Consider the following 17,892-nt stretch of genomic DNA (forward strand, 5'->3'; position numbering starts at 1 on the left):
CAGGGTTTTAAGATTTTTCTGCTGACGAAACAGCCCAGTTGGAATCCTTTCCAATGCGTTATTGTGAAGATACCTGAAAACATAAAGAAAATAAAGATTGGCACTGCAGCCTTTAATACACTAGGACTACAAGTGCCACAGGGCGCCCAATCCATAAAATACCGGATTTTGAAATCATATTCCGTATTTCCTCTATTGACCCCCTAGTCTCCCTTCTAATAAGCCCCTTCAAATAGTCCCCATTCCAAAAGCACTGAAAAAGAAAAAGCCTCTGGAAGCTTAGTAAATGAAATACGGTATATATATATATATGATATGTTTTATATTTCACTTACAGATGCAATAATTTTGTGTTATTTGCGAAGGTCTCGCTCTTAAGATCCGTCAGTCGGTTGCTATGGAGACCACTGAAAATAATGTTTAAATTGATGATAAAATGATATTTAAAAAAAGCTTTAAAATTATTAAATATTTATGAGTTGGTATTATTTATTGGTATCCCCCAACGTTTAACACTAGGACCCCTTTTAACTTTATAGGATAAAAGATAGAAGGCCTCAAAGGATAGTAAAACAACATATGAAGCTCGTAAACTATTAAATTATTAAATCATTATATAATTATTGCATAAGATGATTCAAACTCAAATATACCCTAACGGGGATCCCTCAAGGATTCATATTGGGACCTAATACTTACAGGAATTGTAGATTGAAGAGACTTAAAAAGGTGCTGTTTTCAATTGCTATAATCAAGTTTTCACTAAGATCTCTATAAAAATCACAGCAAATAAAATTAATGTTCCGTATAGGAAATTACCACAATTATATTATTTTGTTGTTGTTGTTGTTGTTGTTGTTGTTGCTATTTATTTTAGAGTTATAGATTCCGATAAACATTTTGGTCCCATAACTATCAAGTTAAAGGAATGTTGTCACCCCAGGCTAGTTCTTATCTAATCCGGACCGGATTTGGCGTATTTCATGGTTACGGTACGGGAACTGACGTTAGTGGTTTTGTAGTCTACTATATACTTACAAGGCCTCTAGACTTGTTAGTTTATTGAACATTGTTCCGTCTAATTCCTTGAGGAAATTTGCGTTGAGTCGCCTGTTAGTTCCAAGAAATTAAAAGAAGAAATAAATTTGAAATATATTTTGCAACTAAAGCTGACCAAACAAAACTACCCACGTTCAACGACCCACCCACCCACCCACCAACCAACCGACCCGACCGACCGACCGACCGACCGACCGACCGACCGACCGACCGACCGACAAACCAACCAACCAATCAACCAACCAACTGACAAACCAAACGCCCAACTGGCCCACTCACACACCCATCAATTAACCGACCGACCAACCGACCGCTCGACCGACTGACCAATGACCAGCCAATTTTCCAGTCTTACAACAACAAGACTCCATTACTTACAATATTTTTAACGAAGGAAGGTTGAAAAAGGATTGTTCCTGCACCTTGAAAATGACGTTATAGCTTGAATCACTGGAGAAGACAATAAAAATAGAGCTTAAAGTTTTATTATGATAAGAGTTCTTTTTAAAACCAGAAACTGTAAAAACAGTCCTTATTTGTCAGGGGCTCAAACAGGATTACTCAAGGTGTACCACTAATATTAACAAATCATCCCTCCCTCCCCACCCTCCCTGATACGCCCCTGTTGTCTTTCACTTATTGTTTTTGTAATCTCAATTCGATTAAACTAAATAATACTTACATGAATGACAAGAAAGGAAGGTTGGAAAAGCTTTTAGTTTCGATTTGGTGAATCTTGTTCCCTGAAAACAGACTAAAGAATACCCAAGATAGTAGGAATGGTTGGAAGAAATAGCGAAGTAGTGAGTAACGATGATTGGGATTTGTGAATGCATAGAAGAATGGAACTGGAATGGAAAAGAAGAATGGATGGAAGGGTGGGCAGATAGATGGATAGATAAATGCATGTGTGGGTGGATGAGATGGCGTCTGAATGGATGGATGGGATATGAGGAATTGAATGATTAATGTATGTATGTATGGATGGATGGATGGATGGATGGATGGATGGATGGATGGATGGATGGATGGATGGATGGATGGATGGATGGATGGATATACAAGGTTTGTATTTCTTATTGAATATGTAATGGTGATTACATTGCACTTGTTTCCCTTGGAAGTCTATCAGGAACTGACTGTAGTCTTTTGGATGATAAGATGACTTCGTTGCCAGTCATTGCCCTTTGACAAGAACAATCAGATGGGCAATCTGTCGGTAGAAATATAGAGAGGTTATTACACTGCAAGTATTTCACTCGTATTTCACTCGCTCAAAAAAAATATGGCCGCTTTCACTCGTACACTTGCATTTCCGCACAAAGGAAAAGGTGAAAATCCCCTTGCGCTGACATTAGCAAGAAAACCCATTCAAAACCGGTTCACAGACTGTGTATTATCGCTCTGTTATTGCACTCGAAAGATGGTCGTAATACACGGGGAATTGAGTGGGTCGTAGAACAAATATGTTTTATTCTGAATTTCTTATCAACCACTGCTCCTTATATCTATTTATAATGAATGACCAAACTCACCCTGAATACATCCGTCGTCTTGAGGTTCTGAAATTCAGAAAGAAGAAACATTAAGGTGTAGGCATACGGGCAAAAAAATGTTGCTCGTATTACCACCCTGTGCGCGACATGTTTTGTTGCGCGAAGCAGAAAGTCTTTCTACTCTTTGCAACAATGAAAATATATTGTATAAAAATATATTATAGTCAGTCAGTTAATCAGTCAGTCAGTCAGTCAGTCAGTCAGTTAGTCAGTCAGTCAGTCAGTCAGTCAGTTAGTCAGTCAGTTAATCAGTCCGTCAGTCAGTCAGTCAGTCAGTATCAGTCAGTCAGTCAGTCAGTTAATCAGTCAGTCAGTCAGTCAGTCAGTCAGTCAGTCAGTCAGTCAGTTAATCAGTCAGTCAGTCAGTCAGTTAATCAGTCAGTCAGTCAGTCAGTCAGTCAGTCAGTCAGTCAGTCAGTCAGTCAGTCAGTTAGTCAGTCAGTCAATACCTTTAATTGTCTTGTAGAAAAGTTTAAACCCTGTTCGTATGGTTTTCTCGTTCGACATGAAGGTAACTAACAACGTGTTAGACGTTGATTGAACTGACGAAGGATATCTGAAATAAGATGGAAAACTGGGTCAGGGTAAGCAAGGAAAGAAACACCAACTCACTCAAATCGCACTGCACCTTACCTGACTCCACAGTACCGACCAAAACGAGTAGTGGGTAGAGGTACCTCCCCGTCATACACCTCTACGTAGTCAGCTAAACACTGCGGGCTCAACTCCAGTTCAAATGATTGGATTTCAAGACGAATCACGTGACCCTTGCTGGCCTTGATTGTCCAGGTACAGTTAGCATTGTTGTCATAGAAACCAGGATAGTATGGTGACGTAATGTAACCTGTCTCGTTGTTCAGAATCTCGTTGCAAGCTGTTTTTGAAAGCGTTACGTTAATATAATTATTTGATTTCCATCCAATGAATTTCATCCATAGATCCATCCATCCCTCTATCCAACCATCCATTATATTCATTCATTAATTTGTTTGGTTGTTCATTCGTTTGTTCGTGACCGTTTACTCATTGTTAAACTCTTTCATTCACTCACCCATTCAGTTCTTAATTTATTGTGAAAGAGAAAATGCATGTTTGCGTACCTTTCCTCGCGGTGGTTGGCATGACAACGCAGTACCCGTCAGTAGTGTACAGACCCTCTATTGACATTATCCCTGGTGCGTTTGACGTTACGCCCTCAATAATAACCTGTCCAACAAAAAATATAATAATGCTATATGTATACACTCAATTGAAGAATCGTTGTCGGGTTCAGAAACATAGAACATAGAAGCTGAGACCGAAATGGCACATGAGAAATGTCATAATTATATTATAATTTATTCATTTGCGTCATCCATGCAGTTGGTTTAGAATGCCAAACGCGTATTCCGTGTCGACGGTCACAGTATGGATGTAATTTTGTACTTTCCATGTGCCATTTCGGTCTCAGTTTCTATGTTCTTTGTTTCTGAACCCGACAACGATTCTTCAATTGAGTATATACACAATATTTAAATGGGGGTCCGTCTCTCCACATGCACTTCGCCATACCAATATTGGAGGAATGTAAAAAAAAACACTGACGACAACAGGAAGACATTTTGGCAGTGACCACCTTCAGTCTCTGCACCTCATACTAACCACTGTCCTCGTTGTAAAGCGACTTCAATCACATATGGGAAGGGAGTATTTAAAATCAATAAAACCGGGTCCACTGTTTAAACCTTACTTGTTATTTAAGAATACATACTTTGTAAGCCGTTACAGCTACTAGTGTTACTTGTCCATCCCTCCATCTACTGTCCACACTGTCCTTAACCATCCATATCGGTCTCTTGGTGTATTTTTTGTCATCCAGTTCTTGATATATTTTTAACGACCTCGCCCCAGGTGCCCAGATTTTGTACCTAAACTTTAAACATCTCGCTGGAGAATCCGATGACCTCTCGTATCGCGGGCTCTCTATCGTTGCAACGCTGTGTGGATTTTGCCTGGAATTGGTGATCAAACTCAAGACATTCTCTTCAAAAAATAAAAAATAAAAATAATTCATTATAATACCCGATGGCACAAATAGTACGTGCGCACTGTTTGGACATCAAAACTTGGAGTGAACATATTCGGATGATATCGTTTTTTTGTGTGTGTGAATTTAATGTGGAATTCTCTCGGTCATCAACCAATGAATTTACCTAGTATGATATCAGTGAGTCGTAGTTTTTCTGCTCTATGGTTTATACTTGCTTGTTTCTATCTTTTCCTCCCCTCCCTCACCCTTACTCCCTCGCTCCCTCCCTCCCTCTTCCCCTCCCTCACCCTTCCTCCCTCGCTCCCTCCCTCTTCCCCTCCCTCACCCTTCATTCCTCGCTCCCTTTCTCTCTCCCTCACTTCAATATAAAGTTATGGCAAGGCATTACTACCTCGACGCAAAGTGAGGGTCACACACAGTGACTTCATGGCGCTCGTTCTAATCTGCTTTTCCCGCTTTAACTTTTCTCCTAAGCATCGCAATACGTTGTTCCTTTGCTTTTGGCGGGAAAAACCTTGCCGTCACCATCGCTCGTTTCTCTCGAAGCCAATGAACCAATCAACAACAGAATATAATAAAATAGACGTAACATTTATCGAAATGAGTAATAACATTTCTACCTTGGCTTCTTCTGCATGTTGAGTTATGCTGAGTAAAAACCCAAGACATCGATATACTTTGCATAAAATTGCTCCATCGTAAAGTGTCCCCTTCTTCCTGTCCACATCGGTACGACATGTAACGAATCTGATGAGCAGACATCACGTGACTCCAGACATTCAGGCGGCTCAACTTGATTTTAGTGTCGACCCTTGACCTTGATTCAAATTTGATGAATAACGCGTCTGAAGTGAAAAGAGATTTTGTTCAGGCTCCTATGAACAGGCTATAGAAGTTTGAATCTGAAATTTTCAGGAATTCCTAGGTAATGCACTAGCGGTTGCGAATGACACTCTCACCTCTGGGGCCCTGGACTGTGATTCAAAGCCACTTCCAACCATCCTTTACAAAGTTAAAATTTTGTATATAAAAAGGTTTTGAAAAGTTTCTTTACCTTGCATCATCTTTTTGTCCAAGATGCCTTTCCCATGATCCTTCAGGATGCCATTAATGTACATCTGCCACACCCCAAAATCGGATTTCCACGTCACGCATATATGTTTCCATTTAACCTGTCTGTAACTATAGAAGCAAATAGTTTTAACCACCACGTGCTCCTCGGTGTGTATTAGGTATATGAAACATGTCAAACTCTCAATGGGACATTAGATTTCGTATAGCTTAGGGAAAAAGTCACGGTACGAATCTTCTGTGGCGTTACACAAACGTAAAACAAACGCTACATGACCTTGACGTAACCGTGGTGTTACCATACCGTAACCGTGGCGTGACCATGACTGTGACATAACAATACGAAAACCGTTGTGTGACCGTGCCGTAACCGTTGTGTGACTGTGACGTAACTGTTGTGTGACCGTAACGTAACCGTAGCAATGTCAGTGTCATAGTCAGTATTTTGATTGGCTGAGCCATAATGTCGTGCCAGGTGCTGTGACTGTCACAGTCATGCTTAATCTATATTCTCTGCTACTAACTTTACCCTACCCCTACCCCGCCTCCGCCTGTCTTGACTCTAAGACTACAACGTAGCAGAGCATTCTGATTGGCTGAAATTTATTGTGTAACTTGACAAACCCATATATCACTCAAGCAAACCCCTGCCGCGCTTTTACCTTGAAATGTCGATATCAGGTGCCATAGGTACTAATCTATCGGTAATATAGACCATCTTCAAGTATATTGGGACAGAAGAATTAACACTCGTCCAAAGACACAGCGTCATCTCTGTTAATGGTCCTTTAAACTTTAACGGCGGGAAAGGGGTGAAACCCAAAAAGAAAATCCCAAGGTCGAATTCATGCCCTAAAAGAAATGTAGTTTATATGGTTAAACCAATAGGTCGTCGCAAGCATTGCCAAGGAAAGCACGGGTTGTTTGCGCTGCTAATTGTCGGCTTCTCTCGCTACTGAGGTCAGCGGATTTCTTCCCTTTGTCCTTCCCCTGTTTATTTTAGACATCGGTCTTACCTTGGAATCTACTGACTGAGCAACCACTCTTCTTTTCTATCGATTGTTCTACATCATCAATCCATTCGTCATTATTAAGAGTCCATCTTGTTTGATTAGAACGATGTATCCAATCTTTCCATTCCGAGTTCTCGTTGAAGTTTAGAATTTCTGCAACCAAAAAACAAAATCAAGTGTTAAGAGTAAGGTCCACAGTTCAATGTGATTCCATTTCATTCCATTCCAATCCATTCCATTCCATTCCATTCCATACCATTCCAATCCATTCCAATCCGTTCCATTCCATTCCAATCCATTCCATTCCATTGCATTCCAATCCATTCCATTCCAATTCATTCCTATCCAATCCATTCCAGCCAACCAGCCATTCCATTCCATCCCCAGGCCAGGCCATTCATTCCATCCATCCATTCCATCCAATCCATCCAATCCAGCCAATCCATCAATCCATTCCAATCCATTCCAATCCATCCACAATCCACATCCAAGCCAACATTCCATCCAGAAATCCAGGCCAAAGCCATTCCAATCCAGCCAAATCCATTCCAATCATCCACGCCAATTCCAACCATCAACTATTCCAAATTCCATCCATCCATTCCAATTCATTCCAATCCATTCCAATCCATTCCATTCCATTCCAATCCATTCCATTCCAATCCATTCCATTCCATTCCAATCCATTCCAATCCATTCCAATCCATTCCAATCCATTCCAATCCATTCCATTCCAATCCATTCCATTCCATTCCATTCCAAACCAATCCATTCTATTCTATTCCATTCCAATCCATTCCAATCCATTCCAATCCATTCCAATCCATTCCAATCCATTCCAATCCATTCCAATCCATTCCAATCCATTCCAATCCATTCCAATCCATTCCATTCCATACCATTCCATTCCATTCCATTCCATTCCATTCCATTCCATTCCATTCCATTCCATTCCATTCCATTCCATTCCATTCCATTCCATTCCAAACCAATCCATTCTATTCCATTGCATTCCAATCCATTGCATTCCAATTCATTCCATTCCATCCTAAAAAAGATGATGACATATTAACGTCTTCTGACCCACCTTGTTTGTATTTGGTGCAGTATCTTGAACAACTAGACAACTTCTTTGGGAATTGATAAACATAAAAACCGCCACAATTACGTACTCGGACCACAGTTTGTTTTTCACAGCACGAAGGACCTCTGTATACGAAACATAATTGTCTTTCCACAATACCCTCCTCAACCGAAGGAAGCGATCCGTTGACCCAACCCCTGTAGTCATCATACGCGCAGGACTTTATTAGATGTGTCAGAGGTACACCTTCGCGTTTGTAACAAAATTCTTCCATTTGATCGCCGGCAGCTCCAGCAAATCTGTACCATTTCTGCTCGTTTAGCTTATCACATAAGGGTGGGTCACTTCTTAGGCGTGCGATAGTCATGTCAGAGCGCCGATCAGAACCATCCAGGATATTGTGCTCTTGACATTCATTGCCTAAAACTAGAATAAAACAACAATGATATTAAGTATTAAGGTTTTTTTATTTTTTCATTTTATTTTGTTTGGTTTTCCGAGAAAAATTTGCTTGACGAAACAAAATTCACATCTTTAATGATGATATAGACCTTGCATGTGACGTCGAATAATCTCAGCTTGTAGGACAAAACAAAAGACTAATCTGAGAATTGGAAACCTATTGACATGTCAGTCCAATGCCTGCATTTCCACATGCTGCAAGGGGTCTATTCCCAAAGATAGGTTTTACAAGACGTTTTAAAGGCGTGCAACTCTGAAAAACGCGCAATTGCTTACATTGCTATAAGTAATGTAATAAAGCGACAATGATATTCCCAAAGATAGCTTTTATGAAACAATTGAAGGTTGCGCAATCATGACTGACCAGTTTGCAATAGCTACATGGGCGCTAACGTTATCGTAGATAATATTTTATTTTATTTTATTTCTTTTTTTTTTTTTTTTTTTTTTTTCTTTTTTTTTTTTGAGCGCGCAACTACAGCGTAAGAGTTGGTCGTTAATAAATAATTTGGTAAGCAAACTGTAATTTGATTGAATTATTTGTGGTTTTACCTGGTATCTTGCGACACTGTTCTTTCAAGAACGCTACATCATCTATAGCGAGAAAGGCCCCTTTATCTTGAATGAATCCTTTTATTACGATCTGCAACAAAGTGTTAGCACATTTACGCACAAAGTTAATATCGATTATTAATTTAATACCAAAAAAATTTTCAAATAATAAATTAAATAATAAAGGTACGGCGCCATATCCTTGGATTACCCAAGGGGGGGAGAAGGGGGGAAGAGATGTTTATTTTGTCAATCTTACCTGTAAGCGCTGCACTTCCCATGGCATTGGCAGTTGAACAAATGTCCATTTGTCAGTCGCGCTTCTGTAGCTCCATACCTCTGTAGTTCTATTTTCTGTTTTGAATTCTAAGGCCAATTTTCTTCTAAAATATTTATTACCGCTGTAAAACCAAAATCGAAAGCATCCCCATCCTTCAGCTTTTGGATAGAGAAGTGGACTCGACACGCTAGCTGTTCTATACAATGGCGAGGACAGAAGAAGAAAGGAATCTCCTGGGTCTGTAAAACATATGTATTCATCTTAATTCAAACTGCATATATGAGGCTTTTTAAAGAGAACCACTCATCCCTCGCTTATTGGCCATTCCGAGATTGCGCGGAAACTGGTAACGAGTAGGACGCGCGCTGAATCATAGGGCTGTCTTAGGGATAGGTTTCTCGTCATTTTAGTTTTTTGAAACGCATCACATTTGCTTTGGTTTTCAGTCTGTTTTGCAATAGGGTTTGCTAAGCTTTTCGCCCTTTTGAAAAAATGGTGTCCCTAAAACAGCCCCTTAATTCAGCGCGCTTCCCATTTGCTTCCGACTCGCTTCCGACTCGCTTCCGACTCGCTTCCGACTGGTTGGCAATTTTCCAGGCATCCTTGGAAAGACCAATTAGACCTGCTTCATGTGGTTTACAATGACACTGTTGGGTCGAACACTAGCTTTTTTTCATTGCTACCCACGTCTTAAATAGTTTTTCATAGGAGATATTCAGGCTTCATACCTTGTATATCGTACAGTTTTGACATGCTTGGTAATCTTGTTGATGTTAGTGTCCATCCGTCTTCAATGTTCCATTTACATTTCTCTCCGATACCAAAATAACACGATGGGTTTTCTGTAAAAATGAAAACAAAGTTATCTCAAGGTTCGTTTTGATCGCGCTTTACAATGCTATGCACATCTTTAAGTCCAATCTGAAAAGCTTTGTCACTTGTGGTCTACAGAACACTTGCATGTGACGTCAAAGCAGCTCGATCTGGGGGACAAAACAAAAGAATTCCAATCTCCTGAAAATCGGAACCTATTGTTTTGTCTCTGAGATTGAACTACATTCTATCTACGCCCCGCACAAGTATGGGCGATTCTCTTATGAAATTGAATTACCTTGAGTATATATAGTCGAACACTGGCCGTCTTCAAACCCCAAGTCATCCAGAGCCACAAATCCCTCTTTGACATGTCCTAGAATAATAATCTGCAAAGAAATTTGAATTTAGTAAGAAAACGTAAAAAAAACTGGTTTGTATTGTACGAGAGAATGGGCGATTTTTAGAATACAATAATGAATGTTGGGATAGTATGTGTTTGATAGTGCATACATTATGAGAGCAAACAGCACTCGCGCGCTTTTTTCATTGCGTCATTCCTATCCAATATAACAATCATTCTAATTTGTATTGAATTAAAAATATATAAAATTTGCTGCGGTGTGTACGATTAAGAACTTTGCAGAACACTCGAGAGGTGTTGAAAAGCACTCAGCTACGTGTAATGCTTCTCCTAACACTTCTCTCGTGTCTTGCCGATCCCTTCGTGTTTTATAACTGCACACGCGCTTGTTTTCTATTTCTTCAATTCAGAGACTAGGCAACCTACGAGTCACCTTAATACAAACCTTTCCTGGTGAGATTCCAGGTATTTGTACTTGTCCAAATGCCCAGACTTCAGAAGTAGAGTTTGAAGTCTTCCAGAGAAGCTGTGAGCTGGTCGGAGTCTCAATAGCGATCTCAAGGAGGGAATATAATTCATTAGGAATAAAGTACCAAAACTGCATACAGCCTGGCCCAGTGTTGATCCAGTCCCTGTGAAGGCTTGAAGACCTAACCACACTCGTCACATGCTGTGACTTTAAAAGAAAGTAGGTTCCTGAAATGAAATACAAACAAAATGAATGGTATTTTCTTAAAAAATGCACTCCCTTCCCGCTCAAACTGCCATAGAGTAGATTCAGTATGAATATGAAATGCCTTACAGTAGGGTCACGCTTATGTCATGGAATTTGTGACATCCGTTAAACCAATCACAGCGGCGCCCGAGGTTATAGAACACAACGCCGTCACGGTCACGGCATGGCACATTCGTACCTTAAATTCTATCGATACTCCGAAAAAACTTAGAGCTGGTCAACTTCAGGACACGACTAAAACACAAGTAGAAACCTGAAACAACCTCTGGGCTGATCAACGTCAGGGCACGGCTAACGAGGGGGGGAGGGACAGCCCTTGAATCTAGGGAAAGACACAATAAACTCTGCTCATATATGAGACCTAGTCCAGAAATCGAACTAATACCGTGACTTTTTGATGGTCATAGGAAATGTGATCTATAAATACCGTTTCTGGTCATCGTGGTGTGATCATGGCTTGGAAGATTTGCTTTTTTATTTAGCAACTCAGCTGGAGTGAAAAAAATCCACTGTAACGTGCTGCTGCGGTTTTGTTCAAAACCACAGGGACCGCTCTCAAAACCACATAGTCCTAAAACAAAGCAAAAACAATTAAAACTACAAAGAAAGATTTTTAAGAGAGCGAACATGATGCAATGTGGTCTAGCTTGGGTACATGTACAACTATATTTTTATTATGCATTACGAGTTTTTGTTTGTACAGAAAACTCAGTAAACCCAATGGATTCTGCTTATCGAAGTCTAAAATGATAGCAAACATGGTGCATTCTGGTATAGAATGGGTACAAATACTTTTCATAGACGGTGAATTGCATGGTGTTATTTGTACCCAAGGTATACCAGAATGCATCATGTTCATCGAACCCACAAACGGCGTCTTGTATAGTATCGTGTTTACCTTTAGATTTACAGTGTGAGGAATCACTGCGTCTACTTTGCGAATCCACGCAACTATTAGAATCAATCACATTCTTTCCTGTGGAAATCAGAGATAGCAATAATTCTATTCAGAGTTATATTGAATAACTATGATGATGATTGATGACGATGACGATGTTGATGATGATGATGACGATGACGATGACGATGATGGTGATGGTGATGGTGATGGTGATGGTGATGGTGATGGTGATGGTGATGGTGATGATGATGATGACGATGACGATGATGATGATGGTAATGATGATGGTAATGATATGATAATGATCAGTCATGATGATGCAGATGGTGATAGGGATGATGAAGATGATGGTGATGATGGTGATGATGATAAGTCATGGTGATGTAGATGAGATGATGATAGTGATGATGATGATGGTGGTGATGGTGGTGATGATGGTGATGATGATGATGATGATGTTGATGATGGTGAGTCATGATGATTTAGATTTTGATAAGTGATAACGATAATGATGATAAATACGATAAATAGCATAATGCTGCTGATAATAACTTAATCGCACTACTTACTGTACAGAGACAAACCATCTTCACATGTTTTGTTGAAGGCGCAAGGTTCAGGACCACAGGTCCCGTCAAAACATTCAAAACCAGGGCATTTGATTTCTAAATATAACGTAATATATTATTTTTTGAGACATCGGAAAAAAAGAAATTATTTCGTTAAATATTAGATTTTTCTTAGATTAAACTGAACTAAGCACTAAGCGTTCTTCGTTTGCACATGACGTCATAGCCGCCATGTTGGAAGAATTTGACTAAAGATTTTCTTAAATGATTTTTTCCGTTATATTTTCCAACATGGTGGCCATAGCTTTTGTTATTTTACTTCCTTGGGAATTACTGCAAACCAATAAATGACGTATTCTATCGATTGTCAAAGTTGATATCAAGAGATATGATGCTATTTTTAGAATCTTTGATGCTACTTTTAGAATCTTTGATGCTATTTTTAGAATCTTTGATGCTATTTTTAGAATCTTTGATGCTATTTTTAGAATCTTTGATGCTATTTTTAGAATCTTTGATGCTATTTTTAGAATCTTTGATGCTATTTTTAGAATCATTCATTTGATTGTTTGTTTTTCTACACGTGCATATTGCATAGAGCGTGCGCAGAATGCGCGTGCAGATAAACAAACGATGACAAATATGATTCTAAAAATAGCATCAAACGGTGCCTATGATGGTTACAAGCATGGAATACCAGAGATTCCTTCTTTTAGTTTATTTCCTCTTGTTGATATTAAATCCATAATAAATATTTTCTTCAGCACGCACCACGGTGAATCTCGTCTTCTCCATTTCGACAGTCTTCGATTCCATTGCAGAGTTTAGTGTACTTAATGCATGTTCCATCTGAACACCTGAAGTAACTAGAACGACAAATGCATCCTGTTTCGTCTGATCCATCCAGACAGCCATCAAGGATTCCATTACACCTGTATGTTTTATCGACACACTGGCCGTTGTCACACTTGAATTGGTTGGTTTTGCAGCGAAATCCTGTCAGGTTAGAAATATTACTGTTATTTAAATATAAAGAAATTGGCATTACCACGTTGTTGACCATGTTGCTGATCATGTTGCTAATCATGACAATGATCATGATGATGGCGATAATGGTGATGGCGATGAAGATGGTGATAATAGTGGTGGTAATGATGACAATGGTATTGATGGTAATGATGATGATGATGATGATGGTGATGATGGTGATGACGAGGTTGATAATAATGATGATGACAAAAATGTTGCTAATCCGATTATGATGATGATGATTACTAGGGTTGGTATTAATGATGATGATGATAATAGTGGTGATGGTGGATGATGATGAAGATGATGATGATGATGATGATTGTGATTCTGCTTTAGGTTCTTCCGCCTCAATACGATTAACACACCTTAATTCTAATCATACCTGGTTTAGCGAAGACAGGCAGCAATTCGCAATCCTCAGCATTAAACTGGAAGTTTTTCACAGCAAGGGCAATGGTATCATTTGCAGCCGAGATGCCTTTGAATAACACCTAAAAATTAATCAATCAATCGATCGATCGATCGATCGCACTCCATTCAGTGGCCTTCCACCAAAGGGAAGGGAAGGGAAGGGAGGGAAGGGAATGGAAAGGAAGGGAAGGGAAGGAAAGGAAAGGAAAGGGAAGGGAAGGGAAGGAAAGGAAAGGAAGGGAAGTAAATTATCTCGTTTTGACCCCCGGGTGGAAATTAGTGTAAGAGTCCTATCATGGCACCGCTTGGACTATTCATTTAAGAATCTTTATTCGCTCCGTAAAACCTAACAAGCTAAATTCCAATTCGATCTTTGACTTTGAATAGCCCAAAGGTTGTTTCAGGGTATCGACAAAAAAATATTTTTTCACCTGAGCTGCTTTAGTGTCTGTTATAACAAGTTTCTGCTGTAAAGCATACCTTGAAGGGTTCTTCTGATCTCACAGGTATCCTTGCTCTTCCCCAACTTATACCGTGATAACCTGACATCGTCCATCGCAGTACCTTATCATCTGAAATTCTGTTAGAATGGCTGTAAACCTCAAGACGAGAGGTGGAGTTCGTAGGAAGAAGATAGGAAAACTCTACACAGAAACTAATTTTCTTGTAAGTAGGGTTCCACGGCAACTGTGGGGACCATAGAACGGCTTCTCCAGGTGTCGTAACTGCCATGAAAGGAACTTGAAAAAGAGAGAAAAGAGAGAAAAGATGGCGTCAACAAAAGTAGCATCTGGTGGTCCTTCCTCCTAAAGTTTAGTTTTCCACTTCATCCATGTTTTTAAATAATACCATTTTTTTTTTTTAATAACATTAGGAAAAAAGCCATCCACAACTAGTTTGTCTCTAAGTAGCTCGTATTGATGGAGTTCTTTTGGTTTTGGCGGGAACATTTCGCGCCAAAACGCGTGCGCTCGGCGGCTGCCGACCACCCCTGGATCCGCTACTTAAAGAGTAAAAGTTTATACGGTTCAAGAAGGACTTACTTTGTTTCTCGAGTTGGCAAGAAACATTCAAGCTTGAAGCAGGTCTCCAGTTTGATGTTTCAGAAGAGATTTGCCAGCCATCACACAAGCCGTTATGAAAACCACATCGATAAGAAACAGAAGCTAAAACGAAATGAATAAAAAATAACTCAAACTTTGATATTTTTAATTATGGAATTTACTGTAATTAGGTATTAGGTGCCTCGTTACCCCTCCAGGACCCGCCCTTGAGCATAGGTACGCATGCTCGCATCGCTCACTTCAGTATAGAACTCACCAGAGACTTCTACTGATTCAATCACTGTTCTTCTTCGAGGCGAAACTAGTAAGTGGCCTTCAAGTGAGTAGATTATCTGCGAGGAAAGAAGGTTAAGCAAGGAAGCAAGGAAGCAAGGAAGCAAGGAAGCAAGGAAGCAAGGAAGCAAGGAAGCAAGGAAGCAAGGAAGCAAGGAAGCAAGGAAGCAAGGAAGCAAGCAAGCAAGCAAGCAAGCAAGGAAGCAAGCAAGCAAGGAAGCAAGGAAGCAAGCAAGCAAGCAAGCAAGGAAGCAAGCAAGCAAGGAAGCAAGCAAGCAAGGAAGCAAGGAAGCAAGGAAGCAAGCAAGCAAGGAAGCAAGCAAGGAAGGAAGCAAGCAAGCAAGGAAGCAAGGAAGCAAGCAAGCAAGCAAGCAAGCAAGCAAGCAAGCAAGGAAGCAAGGAGCAAGCAAGCAGGAAGCAAGGAAGCAAGGAAGCAAGGAAGGAAGCAAGCAAGCAAGCAAGCAAGCAAGGAAGCAAGGCAAGCAAGGAAGCAAGGAAGCAAGGAAGCAAGGAAGCAAGGAAGCAAGGAAGCAAGGAGCAAGGAAGCAAGGAAGCAAGGAAGCAAGGAAGCAAGGAAGCAAGGAAGCAAGGCAAGGCAGCAAGGAAGCAAGCAAGCAAGAGCAAGCAACAAGAAGCAAGGAAGCAACAGAGCAAGCAAGCAGAGAAGCAGAAGCAGGAAGCAAGGAAGCAAGGAAGCAAGGAAGCAAGGAAGCAATGGAAGCAAGGAAGCAAGGAAGCAAGGGAAGCAGAAGCAAGGAAGCAAGGAGCAAGGAAAGCAAGGAAGCAAGGAAGCAAGCAAGCAAGCAAGCAGGAAGCAAGGACAGCAAGGAAGCACGAGGAAGCAAGGAAGCAAGGAAGCAGGAAGCAAGGAAGCAAGGAAGCAAGCAAGCAAGGAAGCAAGCAACCAGCAAGGAAGCAAGCAAGCAAGCAAGCAAGCAAGCAAGGAAGCAAGGAAGCAAGAAGCAGGAAGCAAGCAAGCAAGGAAGCAAGCAAGCAAGCAAGCAAGCAAGCAAGCAAGCAAGCAAGCAAGCAAGCAAGCAAGCAAGCAAGCAAGCAAGCAAGCAAGCAAGCAAGCAAAAAAGGATGGAAGGGTAGAAAGGGAAGGGAGGGACGGAGGGAAGAAAGAGAGGGAGGGAGGGAAAGAAGAAAAAATTAAATTAAATTAAGAATAAAAAAATCAATCGAAGGAAAAAATTACCTCTACACTATAATTCCCAGGCTTGACATCTATCTCAAAGTCATACGTCCAGTTGTATGCCGAACAGTTCATTTCCAATTTTTCATTGACTGTCACAGTCTTACCAAACGCGAGTAACTTTAGAACGACTGGACAGGAAGGACAGATGAGACCTCTGCAGCAGAACTTGTACGAAGCTGAGGAGATGGAAAATAATGTGGATTCGCAGCGTGCGCAGTAAAGATAATTATGGCCTTCGTTTCCAATCTCGTTTCCGCATGCGCAGTAAGAAAGAGTAAGAAATAACGGCTCTGGGAATGAGATTGATTCGTCTCCGTGCAGACAAAAAGAATCGCAGGCTTAACTGATGAAAGCGGATGAACAAAAAGCTATAATCAAGGACTCGTAGTATGCCAATAGTCTTACATAACAGCTTTTTATATATTCTACCAGATCAGGAAACTTCTATCGAACATACCTTTGATCGTAAAGTTTGACCCAAGACCTACTCGTGTGCTCGAGTTCTCCACGTCGAACTGAAGGTCTCTAACACCTTGTAAGAAGTAAAATCGATAAATATTTCAAGGCACAGCTACCTCACAGATCGAATTAACGTGTTGGATTTGCAGGAGGAAAACTGAGTAAAACCCTGAGAAAATCCTCCAAATCAAGGGAGACCACACAAAGACTACTCACATTTGATACCGAGTTTGGGAATTAAGAGGTGAGAGACGAGTGCACTAATTCTACGCTACCCTTAATTGATTCTTACTCGTCATTTATGGAAACCATGACATCACTTGCAGAAGCGATGTTGCCCCCCACCCCTCTCCTCAGTGCTACTCACTAATGATAAAAGCTATCGTTGCTTACCTGGCTTTACCGAGTAAAGAATGGATGAAGGGATGGTTTGTGGGTTGTGATCATGAGGAGTGCTGTACACGATGCCAAGTCCACCATTAAAGGGTGATGTCATGTAGACTTCCATGTAGTACAGGAAACATTTGCTCAACGTAACCTTCTTGTTATCCTTCGGCATCCTGAACGAAAAGATAATATTTTACCTAATTCTTGTAAGTGAATCTGGAGTACACGAAATCCAGCGTTCATTGATTGGAATTTGGAATGCGCGGAATTTCGAGTCGATGACCTAGAATCAGTGATTTTTGATTTTTGATTTGATTTTTTTTGAAAAATTCCAGCATAAAATTACTAGTTATGAATATTATAATCAAATTAATAGGATAAAAGCCGCAAATTCGGTGTTAAAAAGTTTTATCGATCCGCGATCCACTTAACCGACGTCCAGTCCAGTCCAACTATGCCCGGTTCCAAATTTTCCAAAATAAAAAATCTCTCAAAATTCAGAAAACAAGGCACAGAAATCAAATTTTAGATGTTGGACATGTTTTTGCTGCACACCAAGATTATGTATACCCTTTCAAA

The 17,892-nt window shown here is 40.3% G+C and overlaps 1 protein-coding gene across 1 annotated transcript in view; it reads right to left on the reverse strand.

The window, feature by feature from the left end:
- LOC116306113 (uncharacterized) overlaps positions 1–17,892 on the reverse strand; it is a 28,509-nt gene that overhangs the window by 2,922 nt on the left and 7,695 nt on the right. Inside the window, exons 9-41 of the mRNA XM_089037193.1 lie at positions 17,320–17,486; positions 16,925–16,999; positions 16,468–16,643; positions 15,253–15,328; positions 14,976–15,098; positions 14,413–14,672; positions 13,904–14,012; positions 13,261–13,485; positions 12,490–12,585; positions 11,918–11,995; positions 11,447–11,590; positions 10,729–10,979; positions 10,218–10,308; positions 9,835–9,948; positions 9,086–9,345; positions 8,827–8,917; positions 7,816–8,238; positions 6,732–6,881; positions 6,378–6,567; positions 5,699–5,826; positions 5,265–5,489; positions 4,366–4,637; positions 3,716–3,821; positions 3,249–3,489; positions 3,065–3,171; positions 2,595–2,621; positions 2,161–2,272; positions 1,742–1,813; positions 1,438–1,509; positions 1,039–1,110; positions 700–771; positions 336–407; positions 2–73 (exon numbers count right to left, since the gene is read on the reverse strand). Coding sequence (XP_088893319.1) covers positions 2–73; positions 336–407; positions 700–771; positions 1,039–1,110; positions 1,438–1,509; positions 1,742–1,813; positions 2,161–2,272; positions 2,595–2,621; positions 3,065–3,171; positions 3,249–3,489; positions 3,716–3,821; positions 4,366–4,637; positions 5,265–5,489; positions 5,699–5,826; positions 6,378–6,567; positions 6,732–6,881; positions 7,816–8,238; positions 8,827–8,917; positions 9,086–9,345; positions 9,835–9,948; positions 10,218–10,308; positions 10,729–10,979; positions 11,447–11,590; positions 11,918–11,995; positions 12,490–12,585; positions 13,261–13,485; positions 13,904–14,012; positions 14,413–14,672; positions 14,976–15,098; positions 15,253–15,328; positions 16,468–16,643; positions 16,925–16,999; positions 17,320–17,486 — 4,749 coding nt within the window. The remainder of the gene's footprint in view (position 1; positions 74–335; positions 408–699; positions 772–1,038; positions 1,111–1,437; positions 1,510–1,741; positions 1,814–2,160; positions 2,273–2,594; positions 2,622–3,064; positions 3,172–3,248; positions 3,490–3,715; positions 3,822–4,365; positions 4,638–5,264; positions 5,490–5,698; positions 5,827–6,377; positions 6,568–6,731; positions 6,882–7,815; positions 8,239–8,826; positions 8,918–9,085; positions 9,346–9,834; positions 9,949–10,217; positions 10,309–10,728; positions 10,980–11,446; positions 11,591–11,917; positions 11,996–12,489; positions 12,586–13,260; positions 13,486–13,903; positions 14,013–14,412; positions 14,673–14,975; positions 15,099–15,252; positions 15,329–16,467; positions 16,644–16,924; positions 17,000–17,319; positions 17,487–17,892) is intronic.

This window comes from Actinia tenebrosa, unplaced genomic scaffold (genome assembly GCF_029948245.1).
Source record: "Actinia tenebrosa isolate PJP-AT-01 unplaced genomic scaffold, QUT_ActTen_1.0 PGA_scaffold0__85_contigs__length_37466705, whole genome shotgun sequence".
NCBI lineage: Eukaryota > Metazoa > Cnidaria > Anthozoa > Actiniaria > Actiniidae > Actinia > Actinia tenebrosa.